Source organism: Oryx dammah, unplaced genomic scaffold (genome assembly GCF_014754425.2).
Source record: "Oryx dammah isolate SB20612 unplaced genomic scaffold, SCBI_Odam_1.1 HiC_scaffold_11, whole genome shotgun sequence".
Lineage (NCBI taxonomy): Eukaryota > Metazoa > Chordata > Mammalia > Artiodactyla > Bovidae > Oryx > Oryx dammah.
The window spans coordinates 12,463,018-12,486,813 of NW_024070195.1; the positions used below are offsets into that span (position 1 = coordinate 12,463,018).

At 41.2% G+C, this 23,796-nt stretch overlaps 1 protein-coding gene across 11 annotated transcripts in view; it reads right to left on the reverse strand.

The window, feature by feature from the left end:
* KIF13A (kinesin family member 13A) overlaps positions 1-23,796 on the reverse strand; it is a 197,354-nt gene that overhangs the window by 102,165 nt on the left and 71,393 nt on the right. For all 11 annotated transcript variants that reach the window (XM_040249332.1, XM_040249327.1, XM_040249331.1 and 8 more), the window contains exon 3: positions 13,506-13,518. In XM_040249332.1, coding sequence (XP_040105266.1) covers positions 13,506-13,518 — 13 coding nt within the window. The remainder of the gene's footprint in view (positions 1-13,505; positions 13,519-23,796) is intronic.

Below are 23,796 nucleotides of genomic sequence, written 5' to 3' on the forward strand. Positions count from 1 at the left end.
ACTGGGGGTCTACCCTTAATAATAATCATTCCAAATTCTGTGCCAACTTTCATTTCTAACAAACTAGTTAAGAGTCTAAAGTTGGTTTTGATCATAAAAAGGAAGATGAAATTTTCATTTTAGGCGCTTGCCCCCACTCCCAAATTCAGACAAATGTTAAAAACATTTTCTCAAAGGGCTCTGATAGTACTGGCAGACACACTTGTTCATTGCCTGCCAAATACTGGCCTCTCCCTAGACTGAATTATGTCTCAAATTTCAAAACCTGTGATCACAAGCATTTTAGAATAGGCACGCCTCAAGCCAGTCACGGAGTATGGGTTATGATTCTACTCAACATTTATCATAAGAAAGTTAAGCCCAGAAATCTGAAGGATTTCCCTAAAAACTCAAAGCAACTGGAAAGATTTTTGCTGTCATTTTTCTCTTTAACAAAGGCTGCCAGTGATTCCCCCGCCAACCCTTCTATGAAATTCCATAGCACTCTACGTCTCCCGTGGCTCTAGCTCCTATGTGGTCCTGTTTCACGGCTTAGTTCTTCTTGTGTGGGTCTCAGCTCCACTTAAAAGCAAACCTGTTGGGGCCAGGGGCTTTGTCTTATGCTAGTGTCTGGGTCATATCTCATACAGAGCAGTCACTGTACGTAATATTTTCTCAATAAATAAACATACCAGGAGAAGAAGTTGAAATGCAGACAAGAACATGGAATGGACATGAGGAACTTTTAGGAAAAAGTAGAAGTTCAAACTGCAAGACAGATTTTTAGATGTTTCATTACTTTCAGATGCAGGTTTCTGGGGAACTTGTTGCCTTTAAAGGTCAAATACAGATTTGGTCACTAGATGAGTCCTCTCCGGCACCATCATTCCAGGGTTCACAAGCATAAACTAGTATGACCACATCAAGTATAATTATTTGTTGTGAGAGTAATTATTTGGTATGACTTATGAAAATAGTGTGTAAAGTTTAAAATAATTTATCTTAGGTAGCATGATCATTTCCCCTGCTATCTTGTTAGTACTATAAATAAACTAGTATTCACAAACAATTATCTTTCTTTTCCTGGCTTAAAAAAAATTAATTATTTAACTTAATCACAAAGGTTTGTAACGAAAGAGGACTTGGTTTTCTTAGGTCTTAAAGAAATTTTGATTTTCTCATACAGAAATCATTGACATTTCCAGTTGCCAATGGGAAGGGATAGTTAGGGAGTTTGGGATGGTCATGTACACACTGCTATATTTAAAGAGGATAACCAACAAGGTCCTACTATATAGCACAAGGAACTCTGCTCATTGTTATGTGGCAGCCTGGATGGGAGAGGGGTTTAGAAGAGGACGGATGGATATGCACGTATGGCTGAGTTCACACTGTTCACTGTTCACCCGAAACTATCACGTTGTTAATCGACTATACCCCAGGATAAAATTAAAAGTTCAAAAAAAAATCACTGACATTTCAAAAGAGATAACTAAACTATTTTCCTGAGAGTTATTCTTTGGAAACTAACCGCTTCAAATAACAAGGAAATAAATCATTTTTTCTGAAGCCAGCACATTATACTAGAGAAATATATTTATTCAAGACTTCTAACTAATTTCACTAGAATTCCTAAATATTTATTTTATCTATTCATTATGAAGTCACTGGCATCTTGAGTATAGGAGATGGGGGACTTTTTAATGCATACAACTGACCTCTCCCCAAAAAATCAAATCTGTATAAACCAAGTATAATTTTCATATTTCACCAATGCCAATCAACACTGTGAACTTTTCTGGTAAAGCAACCCACATTTTCCAAGAGCCTTCAACTAGAAAAGGAACCAAAGGTACAGATGCTCCCCAGTTGTTTTTAAAATCTGAAAACCACTGTCTTCACTGTTTTCAATGAAATGGGGCTCCACCTGCTTGGAATCCCACTCCCTCCTCTTAGTTTCCAGCTCGTAAAACTCAGACCAGCTTTTAATTCTCTGCTTGATGGACACATTGGCCCCACTTTCAGCACACTTCTAAAAATGTTCACTTTGCATCTCTGTGAACCACTGAACATCCTGTAAAGTGATTACAAGCTGTTTTCAATGATACACACTCTGAGGCAAACGTGCCTTAGGACGCAGAGGCAGGATGCACCACAGAGAAACTCCACTCTTATTAAAAAGTCTCATTTCACTGGCATGTCAGCAAAATTCAAATTGCCATTTTAAAAAAAGAAAAAACGCATCTTTTATGTTCCTTGAAGAAAGAGAGGGCATCAGGGTTCTATGAAATGTGACCTGTAATCATTTTTCTGATCCATAAATACCAAATGTAAAGGTATTTTCAACTGCATACCTCTTTCTACTTGCACACTTTCACTAATTGCACACTTTCTCCAATTATAAAACAGGTGATCCAGAAAGCATTCAACCAATGGCTAACTGCCACTGCTCTCGGTTTGAGGTACTACAGGGAACTCAAAGACACGTTAGGCATGTGTTTCTGTCCTCTAGTCGCTTTTGGTCTAGTTATAAAGACAAAACAAAAGAATTCTTGAAAACTAAAAAGCATGTTTTTTTTCCCCAAAATAATTTTTGTACTTTTCAACTCCTCTCCAGGCAGAAAGTGATTAACCCAATACTTTTCTCAAGATAATTTAATCTTAGGCAAAGAAACACCTCCATACACATCAAAGTTTTTGCAAAATGCATCAAAGCATACTCCCTTTCTAATTTCTCCTTATTAAATTATTTTAGCATCATCTCAAATGTCACTCCCTTATGAAACCTTTCTTAAGGACACTATTTCTTCTTACTCTGAATTTCATACCTCTCTGGCCAGACTGTAGGTGTTAACACGTATAGGAGAGTCCCTTTGTTCTTCTACATTACTAATTCTGAGAGGTCAAGACCTTGGTTTTCCTAACGATTTTACTGCCCACAATCCCACCAAACAAAAATACTCTGAGAATTTACTTTTTAAAGCAACTTCACAGTGAATGACCATTCACTTAAAAATGATCTCGTAAATCTGTGTTGTCACACATGACAGCTGCTTAAATAAAACAGGCCACACTGGCGAGTAGGGTAGTAGATTACCCAACAGTACTTGGTCAAAGTCCGTTCCCACTTGACTGTGAAAGTGACAAGACCAATGTTACCCTATAGACATGATCTGTGTGTTTACTGCATTCCCACCCCTTTCCCAAAACATAGGAGCAAGTTCCCCTATTCACCTACAGATTATGTCAAGAGTCAGGCATCTCTCCAGATCTGAGAGCTTCCACCAATGACCAAGAAATCCTCTGGGGGGATAAGCACAGTGGGAAGTCCAGGGGAAAAAAGGAGAAGAGAAAATGTGGAAGTCTAAGAAAATCTCCCCTCTGACAACGCCTTGGCTCTCTTCACCCCCTGGCCATTCTTCAAGACCTGCCCAAAGGTTACCTCCTCCAGTGTGTCCTCGACTTCCCTCCTCTGAGCTCTTTCAGTCAATAGCTTCACCTCTCGAATACACAGTCCACCGGAATAAGCACACATTTTATATTAAATGAGGGCTGTGGGCATTTAAGCAAAGTGTCTACCAATACAATGCATGGCGCACAGTAAAACTCAAGTCTACGGCAGCTACTGCTATCCGTTTTGACAGTCTCTACGGACGGGCTTCTCTCCCAGTTAACAGAACAGCACAGTTTCCATTTACAGAGTGTTTATTATGTAGCAGGCACCATCCTAAGCGTGTTACTTTCTCATCAAGCTTGGAGGTTTCCTGAGCCAGGGTACTGTGCTAATTCATTTCTTTAATCCTTACAGGCACAGACACAGTAGATAAGTGCTCTGTATTTGCTGAGTCAAATAAAGAAAAAGGAAAAGGCAAAGAAGGTTCATACGGCCTTGAGAAGAGAGCTGCTACAGTTCACCGAGTTCCTTGTCAAAAGGATCAACACAAGCCTCACTGTGTACTTCCTAGCCCCCAAGTCCAGAATGAAAAGCGCTTCCCATGGGGGAAAAAAGTCCACTCTATGTGGGCTGGCTGGGCTTTGCACGAAGGAGTGTGTCTCTCTGTGCTCACACGATCCTGCCATCCTCCTCTCCGGGTACAATTCACCCACTGTTCACATCTGCAGACTGAGCTGCTTGCTACTCACAGCTTGTTCTGGCTGCTGTCGACCCTGGAACTGCACCTGAGATCTCTCCACAAACCCCATTTCTCCGGTTTTATAAATACCGGCGAGCCCATGTCCTGTTGGTGGTTACTTCAACTCTGTTCGTTTGAAAGAGTACAATGACTATGAGAAACGCGGTGTGCCGAATGTGTTCATGTGTCACCGCACTATTGGAGAACCGAGCCAGACCAAAAAGAACTAAAGCCCTACATTCATGCCATGTCGACATGATGATGTTTACCATGATCTGTTTTCCACCACTTCCCACGCTGTACATGTTTAATCTTCCTCACCATACTGTGAGTTCCAGAGAGCAGGAACCACTAGCTAAATCGCCTCTTGAGCCCCACAAATTCTTCACACTGTACTTTCCACAAATGTTCTTAATTATAGTCATTAATAAAGGACATTTGAATGAATAAAGTAAAAATGCCTCCTAGGAAAAAATGCAGTGGGGTAGGGCTATGCTGCCATTCAATTCATGCAGCTGCAGTACTCATGGGCTCAGATATAAAGGCAGAAATGTAAGGGGTGACAGCAGAGTGGCTGCATTTAACAGGGTAAGAGAAACTGAGCAAAAACCTCAGGATGGATGCTAAAAAGAAGTTCCATATTCAGCTATATGTTTGGTCTGAAACAGAAATATGATCCAAGCTACAAATGTAATTTAAATTGGCGTCTGTAGGCACACTCAAAAGTCAAGCGATAAAACAATTTAAATAATGTTTTAATTTAACCTAATACACTTTTAAAAATATTTACTTCTTCCCTCATACCAAGTCTTTGACGTCTGGTGTGTATTTTTACACTCACAAAAATCTCAGTTTTGACCAGCCACATAGCACATGTGCAAATGCTACCTGTGGCTAAGCGGCTGCTGTACTGGACAGAACAGGGCTAGAACTCACCTCATTTCAGGCCACCACCCAGTCTTCAGAAATGCACAAAGTGAATGATGAAAATGATGGTGGTCACAGACTGTAAAATGAGTCTGAATGAAACTGCACTTCAGATGGCATAAACTGTATAAAGTGATTTCTCCCTCCTTATTTCTGAGCCTTTTTTGGTAAAGTCAGGTTTTTTGGTACAGCAGTATGACCCTTGAAAGGATACTGCCTCCAAAAAGTAACAATTTTATTTTGTTATGCTGTCATTTTCTCCTGTTCAAGATTTTTCCAACAAACTTGTATAATTTGAAGGGGGGCGGGGGAAGAGGAATTAAACACCCTTAAATTCAATAGTTCCTAACAGGGCTTGTAAATAAAAAAAACAGGAAGATCCCCTGGAGAAGAGCATGGCAACCCACTCCAGTATTCTTGCCTGGAGAATCCCATGGATGGAGGAGTCTGGCGGGATATAGTCCATAGGGTCACACAGAGTCAGACACAGCTGAGCTACTAACATTTTCACTTCAAAGTGAGTTTAATTAGTAAGATCAAATTGTTCAAATGACTCTTACATTAACTTATAGAAATCCTAAAATGATGATCATGGCTTTAAAAATGAGCAAACAGTGTAAAGAAGAATGTGATTGTAAACAAAGTGATCTTGCAGATATTTACTTCTGCTTCAGACTCTTCCTTCTTACTCTTTCCTGTTTTTTTCACTCCATAAAACCCAAAAACCAGAAAAACCACTTTACAAGACAGTAGCAGCAATCAGAAGGCCTAGAATTGCAGCCCAAAGCTCTCTCACTGGATGATCTGGGCCAATTCACTCCTTAAGCCTCCATCTCCTTAGTCTCAGACTCTGAATGGGCTCAGTTCAGACATTTCTTCCAGCTCCAAAGAGCTCACTTGGCACACGGATAATCCTCAACAAATACTAAAGGGTGAAGAAGAAAACAGAAAAAGGAGGAAGAATTCATTTGTTTTTCTCTGCATGTGTTTCAGTGTAGCTCCCTGGGAAAGTAAGATACTTGTGCCAGAGATGACAGAGGCATGAAAAGCGAAGTGTCTGAGAACATGTCTGACATTCTGAGGGCCGTCAGGGAGACCTGGAACTGGGCTTTGAAAGGCAAAGCTCCTATGACTGGGACATTTTCCTGGTTTCCATCAATAGAGCGTGCATAACACATATCTAGACAGAGATCTTCACACACACACAATAAGGAAAAACACACCTATCTCAACTCTGAAAATTCTGAGACAAAGGCTCTTTATTTTAAACTAATGAGGAGGCATAAAGCAGGTCTCTATGTTTGTCTAAAAGCGTGTTTTTCTTTTTAAGGGAAGTAGAAGGCAATGGCACCCCACTCCAGTACTCTTGCCTGGAAAATCCCATGGATGGAGAAGCCTGGTGGGCTGCAGTCCATGGGGTCGCCAAGAGTCGGACACGACTGAGCGACTTCCCTTTCACTTTTCACTTTCATGCATTGGAGAAGGAAATGGCAACCCACTCCAGTGTTCTTGCCTGGAGAATCTCAGGGACGGGGGAGCCTGGTGGGCTGCCGTCTATGGGGTCACACAGAGTTGGACACAACTGAAGCGACTTAGCAGCAGCAGAACGTGCTCTAATAAACACTGCATGATATGCTACTGGTGAAAGGATTAAATGGTATGCACTAGGCCCATGCTGAAGTAAATGTTTCTCTACTCTGGAGTACAAATTTACAAAATGTAACACCAAAAAGAAAATCCAAATAAGTAGTACAAAACAATTTACACAAGGATAAATTTGTGGAAATTTCTCTTTCTATTGTACATGCACGTGCAATTTGAAAAAAATGTTCAATCTTACTCTCCAGTTCAACCAGAAGAATATTTTTTCCTTGTCCTAATACAACACTAGAAAAAATAACTTTTAAGAACAAAAGAAACACAATTTGGCGAGAATAGTGTAAGTGTCCTCGGTGTCATCATGAGCAGCAGCAGCACTGGGGTACCTGGTTTCTCTTCTGAGTTTTCACTGACTCTTCCCCATCCATTCCCCAAAACAGGATGGGTCCCTGCTCACCCCTATTTTCTCACCTCTTCTATCCTACTTAATCCTTTCTTCCTTGACAAGATAATCAATCGCTCTTCCTTTACCTCCTATCTCCTTCCCATCAGGATGTACCCGACGTTTCTAGGGCAGACTACAAACTGTGAATTACCTCTAGGCGTCTCTCAGATGCTTTGCCATCATTTCTAATTCAATTCATTCTAAAACTGTGCTCTTTCACTTTGCCTTGCTCCAAACCAGGTCTTTCTTCTTCAGTTCCTGCTGAATTTTCAGTTACTCGGCTTCAAACTCATCTCTGCCTCCTCTTGTGGCACTGTCTTCTCCCGCGTGCTATCAGCATCCAAGTCCTGGACACTTTAGCTCTGCAATCAATGTTTTGATTTCTTCCCTTCCTCTTCTCTCATGGCACCGCACCAATGTAGGCCCTCATTATCTCTCATTGTATTGAAAAAGAGGTAATGAATTTACCTCGTTCCTGGCTCATTTCATTGAATACCATCCTTTTCCCACCCACTGACCAAACCCAATTTATTTTAAGCTCTGCTTTCAGATTAACCTGAAAGGCAGTTTGAATCAGGCCACTGTTTTGTTCAAAACAGAGACACGGAATGTATCGAGATGCAATCCTGGTATCAAGGCCCTCCACAGTAGGATTTGGTTTCAACCTCCTCCTCTTTTTTTTTTTTTTTGGCCATGTCACACAGCTTGTGGGATCTTAATTCCCTGATCAGGGATTGAAATCATGCCCTTGGCAGTGAAAGCTCAGAGTCCTAACCAGTAGACCGTTAGCGAAGTTCCTCAACCTCCTTCTAGGTGTGTCACCCAGGATTCCCTTCCAGGGACCAGCAGTCCAACTCTATGCGATGTCATTCTCTGAATACAGTTGATATTTTCTCCATCTCTTGGCACATCTGCCTGCAATCCAATGATCAACTATATCTGAGATGCTAATAAAAAGGTATTGTTCATTTTCAACTAAGTATATCCCTAAATATCTAATGTTTCTGAAGCTACTATAAATTATTGGGTTGCTGTTCATTGTTATTTTCTAATTGCGCATGCTATTTTAAAGAGGTACAATCTGTATTTTGACCTTTTTCCTGCCACCCTGCCACTTGTAAGTTCTAGAAGCTTATTCAGAGATTCTTTAATGTTTATCAAATACATGACCTTATTGTCTACAAATAAAGATGCTTTTGCTTCCTCCATTCTGATCTGAATTTCTTTTCTCTTTCTTGCCTAATTACAGTGGCTAAGAAGTCCAGTCAATGCTGAAGAGAAGTGGCTAAATCCTCACCTATTTTGCATCTTGGATGGAAAGTGTTCAGTCTTTTACTATTAAATATGATGACAGCTGTATATGTTTAATGCATGCCCATTACCACCTTGAGGAGGTTTCTATCTACTACAACCTGCTGCAAGTTTATAAAATAAACAAGAGTTGAACTTTGTCAAATGCTTTCCACATAGTTTTTTCTATTTTATTCTGTGAATACCAAGTACATCTAGTTTTTCATAATTAACACTTTATTTTTTAAAGCAGTTTTAGGTTTACAGAAAAACTGATCAGCTAGTGCAAAGAGTTGCCATACTCCCCCTCTTCACAAACACCCCCTCAGCAGTTTCTGTCATTACTAATAACTTGTATTAGTTATGCTATATTTATTATAATCAATAAACCAATATCAATACATTATTAACAACTAAACTCCATACATCAAGGTTCACTCTTTTGAGCTATACAGTCCCATGAGTTTTGATAAACGCATAATGTCATATATCTACCTTTATAGCAGCATACAGAACAGTTTCACTGCTCTAAAAATTCTGTACTTCACTTATTTATTCATCTCTCCTCTCCTCTCACTCCTCCTGGCAACCACTGATTTTGCCCCTATTTCTCTGAAGGCATCCAAGTTTGCATTAAATTTTAATTTGGATTTAAAGTGGATCTGGCATATTGTAAGTGCTGAATTAAAGACAGCTACTATTAATAGAAACAATGAAAATAGCATAGCATTCTAAGAGTACAGTTCCAAAGATAGATAAGAAGACTGTGAGACTTCTTTCCGGTATAGCAGTTGGGTAGGAAAAGTGATAACTCAACCAAATATTCCAAGAGACAGCCCCTCCTTTCTCCTAATCACACCTCTACCTTAGAATATTCTTAAGTAAAATGTGCAAAATCCTCACACATAATACAAACAGAAAATACAATAGGGAAGTGATTATTATTTACCATCATCATTAGGCATGATTTCAATAATCATCTGAACACAGACTACGGGAAAAGGCAGATATTACTCAGGAAGACACAAATTAGTGTAATGACAAGAAAATCCAAATTGCTGGTGAGATTTATAAGGTCCAATGGGCACTTTTCCTCTGGGGACAGGCCACGGAAGAGGATCAGGATTATGACCCAGCTGGGCACTTGGGTCTCCTTGAGAACGGAACTAGGACAGAGTGTTTTCTCTGGCTCAGTTCAGTTCAGTCGTTCAGTCTTGTCCAACTCTGTGCGACCCCATGGACTGCAGCACGCCAGGCCTCCCTGTCCATTGCCAACTCCTGGAGTTTACTCAAACTTATGCCCATTGAGTCGGTGATGCCATCCAACCATCTCATCCTCTGTCACCCGCTTCTCCTCCTCTCTTCAATCTTTCCCAGCATCGGGGTCTTTACTAATGAGTCAGTTCTTCGCATCAGGTGGCCAAAGTATTGGAGTTTCAGCTTCCGCATCAGTCCTTCCAATGAATATTCAGGATTGATCTCCTTCAGGATGGATTGGTGGGATCTCCTTGCTGTCCAAGGGACTCTCAAGAGCCTTCTCCAACACCAAAGTTCTAAAGCATCAGTTCTTTGGCACTCAGCTTTCTTTATAGTCTAACTCTCACATCCATACAGGACTATGGGAAAAAAACATAGCTTTGACTAGATAGACCTTTGTTGGCAAAGTAATGTCTCTGCTTTTTAATATGATGTCTAAGTTGGTCATAACTTTTTTCCCAAGGAGCAAGCATCTTTTAATTTCATGGCTGCAGCCACCATCTGCAGTGATTTTGGAGCCCCCCAAAATAAAATCTGTCACCATTTCCATTGTTTCCCCACCTATTCTCTGGCTTAGTCTTTAGCAAAGTGGTTCTGTCCACCAGTGAAGGGAACACATAATTTAGCTAAACTTGAACCTTCTTTCTACTAAACTGGTGAAGTGTCCTTCCGGTACCAGAGGTCTTTCTTTTTTTTCTTCATTCATTCAACAGTCATCGTGTAGATGCCACGTACAGGTTCAAGTATAGGTTTTTAATATTTTGCCGGGTCTTAGCTGTCAGTTCTGCAGAAGTCAGAACAGGACTTTCCATCCTATGTGTCTGACAGATAGTTTCCTCTTGCTTTTATGTTACACTATGCATATGTTCTGTATTCCAACCCCATTAGAATGCTAGGATCTGGTCTGGTTCACGCAGCACTTGGCCCCTGCCCAGAATATTTGTTAAATGAAACCAACTTGTCTTCTTTGATGCTTTTACTAATTATGCATATCAAAATCTCATTGTCTGAAATAAGTAAAAGTTCATGCTTATATAATCATCACTAAAAATATGTTTCCCATTTGCTTTCAATAGTCACAGTTTCTGCATGAAAAGACCTTATCTATCATAGCATCTTTTTAAAAAATTTCAGGTTGCTATGTTATTTATTTGAATTTAAGATGATCTTCATACTTTCTAGATGTGCCTTACGGCATGTGCATGCACATACACACACACACACACATGCACATATGTGTGTGTGTGTGCTTGCATGTATATATATATTTACATTTAATGCCATTCATTTAATCTTGGGAATTTCATGACACTTCATAGGAACTATTACTAGAATACCTAGTGAAAGCACGAAACTATCATATACCAGGTAGAAGGCGATGGCACCCAACTCCAGCACTCCTGCCTGGAAAATCCCATGGACGGAGGAGCCTGGGGGGCTTCAGTCCATGGGGTGGCCAAGAGTTGGACACGACAGAGCGACTTCCCTTTCACTTTTCACTTTACTGCACTGAAGAAGGAAATGGCAACCCACTCCAGTGTTCTTGCCTGGAGAATCCCAGGGACAGGGGAGCCTGGTGGGCTGCCGTCTCTGGGGTCACCCAGAGTCAGACACGACTGAAGCGACTTAGCAGCAGCAGCAGAAAGTAACCAGAACATTTCTGTATATAAAGCAATTAGTGATTTTTTAAAAATGTGGTTTTGTGCCTCTTTTTCATTTCACTGCTTCTCCTTCATTAAGCAACCCTATGTGGAACTGCTCAGGACTTTAGTGCCTTTTTCTGTAAGGAGAGAATTAAATACATCACAAGGTTGGCTGTCTGTTCTGAAACCTTTAGGAACCAACAGCAAGGGAAGAAAGAGCTACTTAAGGGGAGCTCACATCTTTCTGAATAGCAGAGACATTTTTGGTTACACTTTTGCACATCAGTAGGGGCTTCCCAGGTGGCATGGTAAAGTACCCGCCTGTCAATGCAAGAGATGCCTGTCAATGCAAGAGATGTGGGTTCAATCCCTGGGTTGGAAAAACCCCCTGGAGTAGGAAATGGCAATCCACTTCAGCATTCTTGTCTGGGAAATCCCATAACAGAGGAGCCTGGAGGGCTACAGTCCAAGGGGTTGCAAAAGACTAGGAAATGACTGATCACACCCACCACGTCAATGATCGCTCAGGAATAACCTTCTAATCCCTCAGATTTGGCCAGGAGGCGAGTGCTTATATTTCTAAACATCATACACTGCCTCTTTCTTAAAAGATTTCATATTATTTGTTCAATGCACGGCTTCCTTACTGGGGCTGAAATTCTTAAGGCCAAGGACAATTGCCATACTACCATCAATAAATATAAAGGATAACATTTAGCATTTTAGGGAGGTCTCAATACTCCAAAAGCTAAGTTAGATTTTCCTTCATAATCCCAGAGATAAGGTGAAGGTGAAGTCGCTCAGTCGTGTCCAACTCTTTGCGACCCCGTGGACGGTAACCTACTAGGCTTCTCCATCCATGGGATTCTCCAGGCAGGAATACTGGAGGGGATTGCCATTTCCTTCTCCAGGGGATCTTCCCAACTCAGGAATCGAACCCAGGTCTCCCGCATTGGAGGCAGACGCTTTAACCTCTGAGCCACCAGGGAAGCCAATCCCAGGGATAAGTAGGTCTAATCTATCCTGGATTTCTTCCCTTTACCCAACGTGTCTTAGATTCTGACCATATAATATATGTGGGTGTAGCCTGACTTGATCCCATCTCAAAAACCAAACCAGTATCACTGGTCAGAGGCTGGTTGCATTTGTCCTTCCTTTTAGTACTAAGTGTCCCTTAGATAACCAATAAAATACTGACCGGTAATAGAAATCAGCCTTCACTCATTCAAGAGTTGATCATTCAGATGATGTCGTGCTTCTCATTGTCTTCTTTTTCTACCTACTCTGTAATTCTTAGGCTTCTCACTGGCACACATGCCAACAAAGGCTGGCCGAAGCATGGGAGCTAGTTCTAATTAGTGGACTTTGCAATTGGCTAGAAACTCCAAAGGGGCACATAAAGTTGGCAGAAATCTGAAACTCTAAAAGTTTGGAGAATTTTTCTGATGATATCAATGATTCTTAGTAGGACACAGAAAAGATAGTTTGTCCAGTCAATAACCCAGTTACCAACCTACCATGATGTTACCATTTTTGTCTTCTCATTTTCTAGGTGGTGATATTATATAGTTCTGCATTACCCTATGAAGGCTTCCTTCATAGCTCAGTTGGTAAAGAATCTGCCTGCAACACAGGAGACCCCGGTTCAATTCCTGGGTTGGGAAGATCTGCTGGAGAAGGGATAGGCTACCCGCTCCAGTATTCTTGAGTTTCCTTTGGGGCTCAACTGGTAAAGAATTCGCCTGCAACACAGGAGACCTGGGTTCGATCCCTGGGTTAGGAAGATTTCCCTTGGAGAAGGGAAAGGCTACCCACTCCAGTATTCTGGCCTGGAGAAGTCCATGGACTGTAGTCCATGGGTGGCAAAGAGTCAGACACTACTGAGCAACTTTCACTTTCACTCTCCATTACCCTATCTGTGAATTATTGTTATGTTATTTCCTCTCTCTGGGCCTCATGTCATCATCAACAAAATATAAACAACAGCCAGATAGGTTTGTTCTGAAAACCCATGCATTAGTTCCAAGGATGAAATAACGTATGAAAGTGCTTTATAAGATGTAGAGGACCAACATTACCAACATTAACTGTTCATGGTTTAAGTTTTACATTAGAATGCTGAGCTGTCTTCTCAAAAGCAGAGGTGTTTCAGAGGGGTCACTGTGATAGATGAAATTCGAAATTTTGGCACACTTGGCCAGCATGCATACCAAATTCCGTGCAGGTGCTTACCTTGGGAGGTTTCCTGAATGATGGAAACAAAAAATTTCAGCAGCAGAAGTAGAGAGGGTTGTCCACACAGCAGCGATACATCAGAAGGAAGTAATGAAAGAAAAAAAAAAACAAGGCAAACTCAGCATCTTGATTACATGATCTAATAATATATGCTCTACTTCACAAAGATCAGAGCCAAATTTACTCCACTGCCTGAAGCAATAAACTCTTATATTTGCTCAAAAACACAGTGTGGGCATAATAAGTTTCTTCCTTGGCTTAACAGAATCTATCCAGTCATTCAGTATTTTTAATGATTATAAAATAGCCAACAAAAAGAGCATCAGAAAAAAAAGAAAGAAACATGCTGCAATCATATTGCTTGTGGTTAAATACTTCAAAATCAATTTTCATATTTGAATTTTTTTAATTGACATATATATATATCCTTTGAAAAATAATCAATATGGGATTTCTCCCCCACTTAGAAAGCATTGTTTAGATGACAATTTTCACATATTTCAACCCTGAGTATAAATTTAAAAGCAAATTGAATCCTTATCATCAACCACACATGAATTTTTTTATCATTCAATTTTGCATTAAAAAAAAAACCTCTGCATCCAGTAAAATCTCTGAAAAGGAAATAGTTTTCAAACTAACAAACCATTAGACTAACTTCGGTAAATGTTTTGATTGTGTACAAAGTTAAGGAGCTGAACTATGATTTATATGGTATGTAATTCTATCACAGGGGCTTGGCCTTCTGGATGTAGTTATTCTTAACCAATCTCCAAAACCATCGATTCAGAAACTCCAAAATGATTGTTTAAAAGAAATGGGGGTTTTTCCTGTGGCTTTAATCTTTTTTCATAGGGAATAGAACCATGAGAATTTAAGGAAAAAAAAAAAAAGGATTTTCCTGGGCAGCGGGCATGGGAACTAAAAGGTATAGGCATGAACAGCACGTTGCCCTTTCTCCATCATTGTGTTCAATTGCAACCAAGATTGCTGGCAGAAACATAAATAACCTCAGAAATGCAGATGACATCAATCTTAAGGCAGAAAGCAAAGAAGAACTAAAAAGCCTCTTGATGAAAGTGAAACGGAAGAGTGAAAAAGTTGGGTTAAAACTCAACATTCAGAAAATTAAGATCATGGCATCTGGTCCCATCACTTCATGGCAAATAGATGGGGAAACAGTGGCAACAGTGACAGCTGTTATTTTGGGGGGCTCCAAAATCACTCCAGATTGTGACTGCAACCATGAAATTAAAAGATGCTTGCCCCATTGGAAGAAAAGTTATGACCAACCTAGACAGCATATTAAAAAGCACAGACATTACTTCGCCAGCAAAGGTCCGTCTAGTCAAAGCTATGGTTTTTCCAGTAGTTGTGTATGGATGTGAGAGTTGGACTATAGATAAAGCTGAGCGCCGAAGAATTGATGCTTTAGAACTGTGGTGTTGGAGAAGACTCTTGAGAGTCCCTTGGACGGCAAGGAGATCCAACCAGTCCATCCTAAAGGAGATCAGTCCTGGGTGTTCACTGGAAGGACTGATGCTGAAGCTGAAACTCCAATACTTTGGCCATCTGATGAGAAGAGCTGACTCATTAGAAAAGACCCTGATGCTGGGAAAGATTGAGGGCAGGAGGAGAAGGCGATGACAGAGGATGAGATGGTTGGATGGCATCCCCGACTCAATGGACACGAGTTTGAGTAAACTCTGGGAGTTGGCAATGGACAAGGAGGCCTGGCATGCTGCAATCCATGGGGTTGCAAACAGTCAAACAAGTGAGCGACTGAACTGAACTGAACTGTGTTCAATATCTGTCCCAGAACTATGAGGCCCCCAAATAAAACCCAGAGCTCAATATCAAGAAAAGAAACTCCATGGATTCCACAATTAGGTAGATAACCCTAACCTTTAAATCTACGGAAAGAAAATCATGTCCTTTCTTATAATGATGAAGATAAAGAATTATCTTCTTGAAATTCCATGAATTAGCTAAAAAGAAATGAATCCTTATGTCATGACCGCAGGCAGCGACAAGAGGAATGTGATTTTTGTCTTCAGGTTTCAGAGGGAAACTACCTAGAAAAACTGGTATCTCAAGCTGCTATTAAGAAGTTTCAACATTCTGTGCATCTATCCTTTTAAACAAGACAAACATTCATGGATGTTGTTATAACAATGCATGCATGTTTTTAAATATAAGAGAGCCATGGGTCTCTGCTCTGTACGTAAAACTTGAGGTTTCTTCCAAGAAAATTTCTTTAAGTGGAACAATTGCTCTAAAAGGCATCTGTTCTGAACAGGTAGAACAATAATAATAATAATAATAAAAACCTCACTCACAGTACTTTTGATAAAGCCCTCTCTTATATTCCCTGCTTTATTTTTTAAAAGCCATTTAAATCACGGCTTTATTTAACAGGGTAAAGAAAAGCCACTTGACTTGGCCTACAATAAAGCAACCATATGAAACAGCATGGGACAAATTAGTAAAATATATGTTTCACGTTACGGCTACAATGAACCAAGAAATCTAATGGGAGTGGAACATGCTCATAGAAATCCCAGGGATTTCCCCCAGGGTTCTCCTGTGCTTCACGACTGTATACTAATCATCACCAGCAGCAAAGAATAAGTGCTGGTTTTTAGCCAGTAGTACACTGACCTCCTTTGGCATCCAATAATAGAGCGATCCTTTCCTTATTGACATTTCAACACAGTTTTCTTTATTCCTATTAGGAAACCAATCCTATTTCAGCATTTTAAGTACTTTGTAAGTGTATCTCTTTGTCTTAGAAAGAAAGCATATAATATGGGAATGCCAGTATAATTCAGCTACCTTCCTTTATGTTTCTAAGGATGGTTTGTTAAGAATAATTGGAGGGACTTCCTGGGCGGCCCAGTGGCTAACACTTTGCACTCTCAATGCAGATGGCCTGGGTTTGATCTCAGGTCAGGGAACTAGACCCCACATGCCACAGCCAAGACCTGGCGTAGCCAAAACAAATAAATAAATATCAAATATTAATAATAAAAAATGGAGACCAGGATGCAAGGGGAAAAGGCAGGTCACTAAGTGAAACTGCCACCACCCAAATTACTCATCATTTAGTTTAGATCAAGGATCCTGGCTGCAGAAGGAAAAGTAAGTCAATTTGGTTTATCACAACTGTACTTCATTCACTGATAAACATTTCTTGAGGTTTGAATTAGCTGATAAGAAACTAAGCATCCTAATCCAGAACCATAGTTTACTGCCCCATTTCCAGAGGCTCTGCATCATTTTCTGGTAATTGTGAAGAAAAAGTTTTCCAACATGAGTAATACTGATACTATAACCAAATGCAACAGGTTATCCTTTGAGGGGAAAAAAGGAAAAACTAATGTGATACTGCAATGTAAAGATAAAAGTTTTCTCTCATGTATCTATGAAAAAAGATGAATATAAACATCTATCATGAACATAATCAATATTAAAAGTATATATTTTTAAGTTACAGCCTTTGTTGGTTATATCAATAAAGTCTTAACAAAGAGTTCCATCTAATTCTCAATTAGGTCCAGGCGATTGCTGGTACCTTCGTGGTTCCTTTAGAGAAAGACGCAATATTCCTGGCTAAGCAAACATCCAATGAACTACAAAGAACACCCCGTCAAAGAGAACTCACTGACCTGCAGACACAGGCTTAGAGAGAAAATAAGAACGCGTGGTTCTACACTGATTGATGCTAACTCTACTTTGTAAACACCGAAGGTTCTTTCCTCTCTCAGGACAAAAAAGCTGATGGGTCTCTTCAAGATCACCCACACTTCATGCACTCCCCACACAACTCTTATAACTTCCATGCCTTTCACTCACTTGGTCTCTCCCTTCTGCCTGAGCAAATCGCCCCTCTCCAAAACCCAGCTCCAGGCTCCACTCTCAATTCCTCACCAACTGTTTGAGACCATGGCCTTCACCAGCTCTGATAGCTGAGGATTCCTATGGTCAACAAAAGAGCCTAACATCACGGCCACACATAAAGTCCTATCATCTTCAGTGATTCTGTCTGAATTCGAGTCTTGTGCATCCTTAAGACTTAAACTCTTGAAAGCAGAGGCCATGCCACATACTACTTGCATGATATCTCAGACCCCAAGCCCACCCAGTTATGTAGTACTGAACTCACAGGAAGAACTCAGAAGTAAGTTTGTACACTTGTGGCTTAAACATAATCTAGATGTGAAGCCTTTCTTTCATCATCACCACAATCTCACAATTCTAAAGTTTGGGGAAGGTATCAAGGACTGTCAGAAAATGGAGACCATTTCCTATGTCTTATTTAAATAGAATTATTTCTCTAGATGAGCATTTCACACAGAGAAGTTCAATGGGATGTTAGCTAGGATCAAGTCCTCAAGAGCTTCAGAAGTCAGCTAGACTCAGAAATGCAGGTTCAGTTTGATGACACGAGACACACACACACACACATACATGGATATGGGACTGTAAAGATAAGCTGGGCCTGTATCTGGCCAGGTCTTGAAATGAGGAGTCGGTACTGAATTTGGTAGGCTATATAAGAGTTTAACGAGAGTGAAATAAATAAGGCAGTATAAATAGCATATCACAATGACAACAATCCTATGTAGCTGTCATTCTCTCTTCACACCTTACACCAAAAGATGATGCTCGGGGCAAGGAGTCTTTTGTCCAGTATTTACAGCCCATCAACTACAGAGTGAGCTACTTACAAGTCAGATGCCCCCAAACTCCAATATCTACAAGCCCTAACCCCAGTCAGCACTGCAAGAGATGTGAATGATGAGTGCTTTCTTCAGAAACAGAAAATTCTCTTCCATGTGCTAAAAAATGTTTTGATTAATTGTTGGAAATTGCCAACCTACATCGGAAAGATATGGAATTAAATGATATTTTACTCTTAGAGACTACTCTAACGATGTATACTTTATAAAGCCCTTGATTTTCACCTTCCACTTGGAGAACTAAACATCAGAGTCCAAGTAACCCTGTTAAACCAGTAAGCATTTACTGAGTACCGATCACTAAACTGAACATCATAGGTGCTTTGAGGGATAAGAGAGGAATGAGGCATAGTCTCTGACCTCAATACCTTGTGAGAGAGACAGATACCTTCATGAAGAACTAATAACCAGTAGACTGGGATGCCTGGGCTGGAGCAAAGACAGAAACAAAGAGCTATATTCAAGTCCACAAATATTTAACACATACTGTGTGCTTTGCTGAGAAACAAATTAGACATGCTGCCTTTCAGACATCAATAAATGCAACTTATACACACAATCATGATACAATGTGACGTGCACAGCAGCCCCAGAGGGAAAGATCACCTGGGGAAGAAGGGAAGTTTCTCAGAGAAGGAAACCCCTGCGCCATGTCTAGGAGGCGAAGAGAGTCACCCAGCCGACAGTGTAAAGAAATGGCCCTTCAATAGGGAGAACCCTGAGTGCAAAAAAGTCCTGGAGCACACAGCCTGCTCGAGGACCACAGCATCGTGCGAGCTCAGTAGTTTGTCCACAGAAAGAGACTGGCCACAGGGTTGGACTGTGTTTGATAAGTGGCTATAAAGGTTCATCTTCCACCATGATTTATTAAGTATAGTTTGAAGATAAGTTCATATACATGTATACCAACAAATGAACACATTCATATATACAAAACTATATAACAAGTACCTCTATGAGTTATAAAAAGCAGATCCAGTGAAGCTGCTCAGCCATGTCTGACTCTTTGCGACCCCATGGACTGTAGCCTACCAGGCTCCTCCATCCATGGAATTTTCCAGGCAAGAGTTCTGGAGTGGGTTGCCATTTCCTTCTCCAGGGGATCTTCCTGACCCAAGGATCGAACCCAGGTCTCCTGCATTGCAGGCAGAAGCTTTACCGTCTGAGCTACTAGGGAAGCCCAAAAAGCAGATGGGGTTACATATACATTTTGAAGAGCCCTTGACACCCACAAGAAGAATGCATATGGCAAAAACATTAATGAACTGGTTAATTCAAACAGATTGCTACAGTAAAATGCAAAACTTGAGGGGACTACACGAGCATATCCACAGGAACTATTAACTCAACCTAATGATGGTCATTCAATATGTGTGTGTGTGTGTTTCCAGGATTAAAAGGGATACACAAAGCAAATGGAAAGTTTAGCAAGTTACAGGGCATTATTTGATGGAATTACTATCCACTGACAATAGCCTTCCTGCCTTTTTTCTTCTGATATTTGTCAAGGAAAATGCCTGAATTATTCCCCCTGACTAACGAGACACAGCCAGCTACTGCTGTGGGTGACAGGCCTCTGAGAAGCTCCTGGCCGTCTCTGTGGAGAGTTCTCTGAGCCACTGCACAGAGCTCCAGCTTCTCATCACCATGGATGCAACTCCCAGTGCGGGGAGCCTGGCAAGAACTCACACTAGATTAACCAAAACAAAGCTGAGCAGAGAAAACATGGCTCTTGTGCAACTTTCTTGCTGTGTCTTCAAAAGGACCTTGCAGAGAAGCTTTTAAAAAAAAAGGCAGCAGTAAGCACCAATTCTTGATTTTAAATCAAGAATCAGGCCCTTCTGGAGGTCATTCTCGGGCTAGTTCTCAGCTGCTACTACTAGACAGGACCTCAATTAACATGCTGCCTGGAAGAAGCATACTTCTTATCAGTTTTAATTGTCCTTCCAGGATTAATTTTCCACTTATGTGAGAATTTGTACCTAGATAGCATATACTTCCTGGAGGAGGGCATGACAACCCACTCCGGGATTCTTGCCTGGAGAATCCCCATGGACAGAAGAGCCTGGCAGGCTACAGCCATGGGGTCGCAAAGAGTAGGACACGACTGAGCGACTAAGCATAGCACAACATATATTTATGATATCAAGCTTATAACTGCATGAACAATATTTACATTTCCTACATTAGGGAGTCAGAACCAAACATCACGCTCCATGCAACAGCCTCATGAAAGCGGAGCTGTTAGCTGAGTAGTAGAGACAGGTAACAGCCTTTTCTGAGAGCCAGTCGAGCATGGTAGCTAAGAGCAGGGAGGCAGAAACCAGAGGCCGCGGTTCTATTCTTGCCACTACCACTTTCCAGTGATGGAATTCTCCCACCTCCAGCCATTTATTTTACCTATTTAGCCATTTATTTTACATAATCTCCTTCCTTCCATCTGCCATAGCAACAGCTGCACTGCTGACACCAGATGCTTGTGGACTTTGTGAGCCTGCAGGACCCACCTCCTTGAGGGCTGTGGGACCAAGACATCCCTGACTCAGCAGCCCACATGTGCTGAAAGATGTCTAGGCAGAACCATTAAGTTTCAAGGTCACACTGAGCTGAATCATGACGGCAGGAAAATGACAATTCAACCTCCACTGTGGACAGCCCACTAGGAACAGTTTGATTCCGGAGCCCAGGTATATCTAAAAACATTCAAGGCAGGATGCATGGGTCGATATTAAATTACATCTAACCTCAGCACTAAAAAGAAATGAGCTATCAAGCCAGGAAGAGACACGGAGGAAACTTAAATGCATATTACTAAGTGAAAGAAGCCAGTCTGAAAAGGCTACATACTGTGTAACTTCAACTGCATGACATTCTGGAAAAGGCAAAACTACGGACACGGTAAAAAGATGGGTGGTTGCCTGGGTTTGGGAGGGTAGGAAGAGATGAACAGGCAGAGTACAGGAGTTTTAGGGCAATGAAAATATTCTGTGTGATGTAATGATGGATGTATCTCATTATACATTTGCCCATAGAATGTACAACAGTGGACCCTTCCTGGTGGAAACCACAGACTCTGGGCAACTATGACGTGTCAGTGTAGGTTCATCGGCTGTAACAAACGTACCGCTGTAGCGCACAACGTTGATGATGGAAAAGGCTATGTATGAGTGGAGGCAGGGGGCACACAGGAAATCTCTACCTTCCTCTGAATTTTGCTGTGAACCTCAAATGGCTCTAATAAAAGTTTCTACTCAAAAAGATTTTTTAAAGCTAAGCCGAAAATAAATAAACCCCCTCGAAAACAAAGCAAAACCAAAATAACAACAAAAATAACACCATCTAACCAGCATTGCGTGTGTAAACCTCCTTACAATGCCTCTCCATCCCAGGACATAACTGACTACGCGTTAAGTCTGATGCTGATTCATGAAGGTTCAGGATTCCTAATACTATAGGCACCTCGAGGGCAGCTGCTACTCTCCTGGGTCATAATTTACTTCCCCCACACCACTGAACAGCATTTTCTTCACATGTTTTATTTACATCATTAAAAACAAATAAACCTTGCACCCACGAGGCAAACTTGTAACAGGAACCCAATGAACAGTATTATGGAATCTGTGAGAATTAAATGCTCCCTCAAGAGTGTATAAGAAACTGATTATTTACAGAAGATATTTAGAGATTCAAAACAACAAGAATGTCCAAGAAAATCAAGTGAAGAACATGTCTTTTGTCTAAATCAGAGTCTCAGACATGAACAAGAAGCATGAAGGTTTGTAGATCCTCCTAAGAGAACTCAGAATTATCAGTGAAAGGGCAACGGTGGTACCCCATTTGCAACTTGGTTCTTTCCTTCAAAGGGCATCAAGAAAAAAGCAGAAACTCTGTGAGACTAAACTAATCATCTCAATTGGAACAAGCTACTGATAAAGCCTCCATTATTAATCCAGTTCTTGAATGGCCAGATCAACCCTGAACTTGTTGTTCAATGACTAAGTCGTGTCTGACTCTTTGTGACCCCATGGACTGCAGCATGCCAGCTTCCCCGTTCTTCACTGTCTCCCAAAGTTTGCCCAAACTCATGTCCATTGAGTCACTGACGCTATCCAACCATCTCATCCTCTGTCACCCCCTTCTCCTCCTGCCTTCAATTTTTCCCAGCATCAGGGTCTTTTCAAATGAGTCAGCTGTTCTCATCAGGTGGCCAAAGTACTGGCACTTCAGCTTCAGTATCAGTCCTTCCAATGAATATTCAGGACTGATCTCTTTTAGAATGGACTGGTTGGATCTCCTTGCAGTCCAAGGGACTCTCAAGAGTCTTCTCCAGCACCACAGTTCAGAAGCATCCATTCTTCAGTGCTCAGCCCCACAGCGGGATGGTGGCCAGCACCTTATGGAGCTACCACTGGGTTCAGTGATGCTGGCCCCAAGGCCAGCAGAGACTGACCCCAGAATACTTTGCTCCTGGATTTTACTCCATGGGAAGGAGGGAGAACAAGGAGGGCAGTGATGTTATTGAGCATATCCTGGTCATTGCACATGGTCTTGACACTTTATCTTATTCACTCAATCCTCACCACAATAGGAGTTGGACTGTATTACCCCCATTTCTCAGATGAGCAAACAGCCTACACAGCTAAGTAAGCGGCATGGCTAGGATAAAGACCAGGCAAAAACTAGGATTAGGATCTTTTGGTGAATCCCTTTAACCCTACATCTAACCTTGTGACTAAAATGATATGTTGAAAACAAATTTCCTACCATTCTCCTTGTTTAACACCTGCAATAACTTCCAATTGCACTTGGAATAATGTCAATGAGTTCTTTAATGTCATCGATAGGATCTGGCCTCTGTTCACCTTTCCACCTTTCACCTTCTCCTTTCTACCCACCGTGAATTCATAAAACTCTTCTCTGACTCAGAGCCATCACCCATGCCCCTCTCTCTGCCAGCAACGTCCTTTCCCTTGATTCTTTTTTCATACTAGGTGTGACTGTCACCTCCCCAGAGAGCCCTTCCCTGACCATCCCATCTGGAATTCTCCATCAATTTTCTTCGTGGCATCCATTGTACTTTGTTAGTGTCGTGATTTATTGTCTGTCTCATCCACTTGAAGCTGAGCTGCACTAGGGCTGTGCCCAGATCTGCTCTGCTCGTGACCACTGACCCTGCGCCTGGCACATGGTAAGTATCTGGGCTGGTCACAGACCCCTGTCTCTTCCCACTCTGGGTGCCTCCCAGGCAGAGGCTGGGTCACGACTGTCCTGGCTCTGTCCTTCCAGTCTCTACAGCGCCTGCTGCACAGGACGGAACATGTGTTTACCAAAGACATACACACAGGCATTAAAAAATAACCTCAGAACTGCATTCAGAAAGTAGGCTGGTGACCCACAAGGCCATTTATGATGGTCATACTTGAAAGGAAGCCCATTTTTATGCAAATAACTGGGTATGTTTATTTTACTACTGTAGAAAAGTGACTGTTTTGGTTAACCACTAATTTGAAAGCCCTTTTAATATGGGTATGTTTACTGGCTTATTT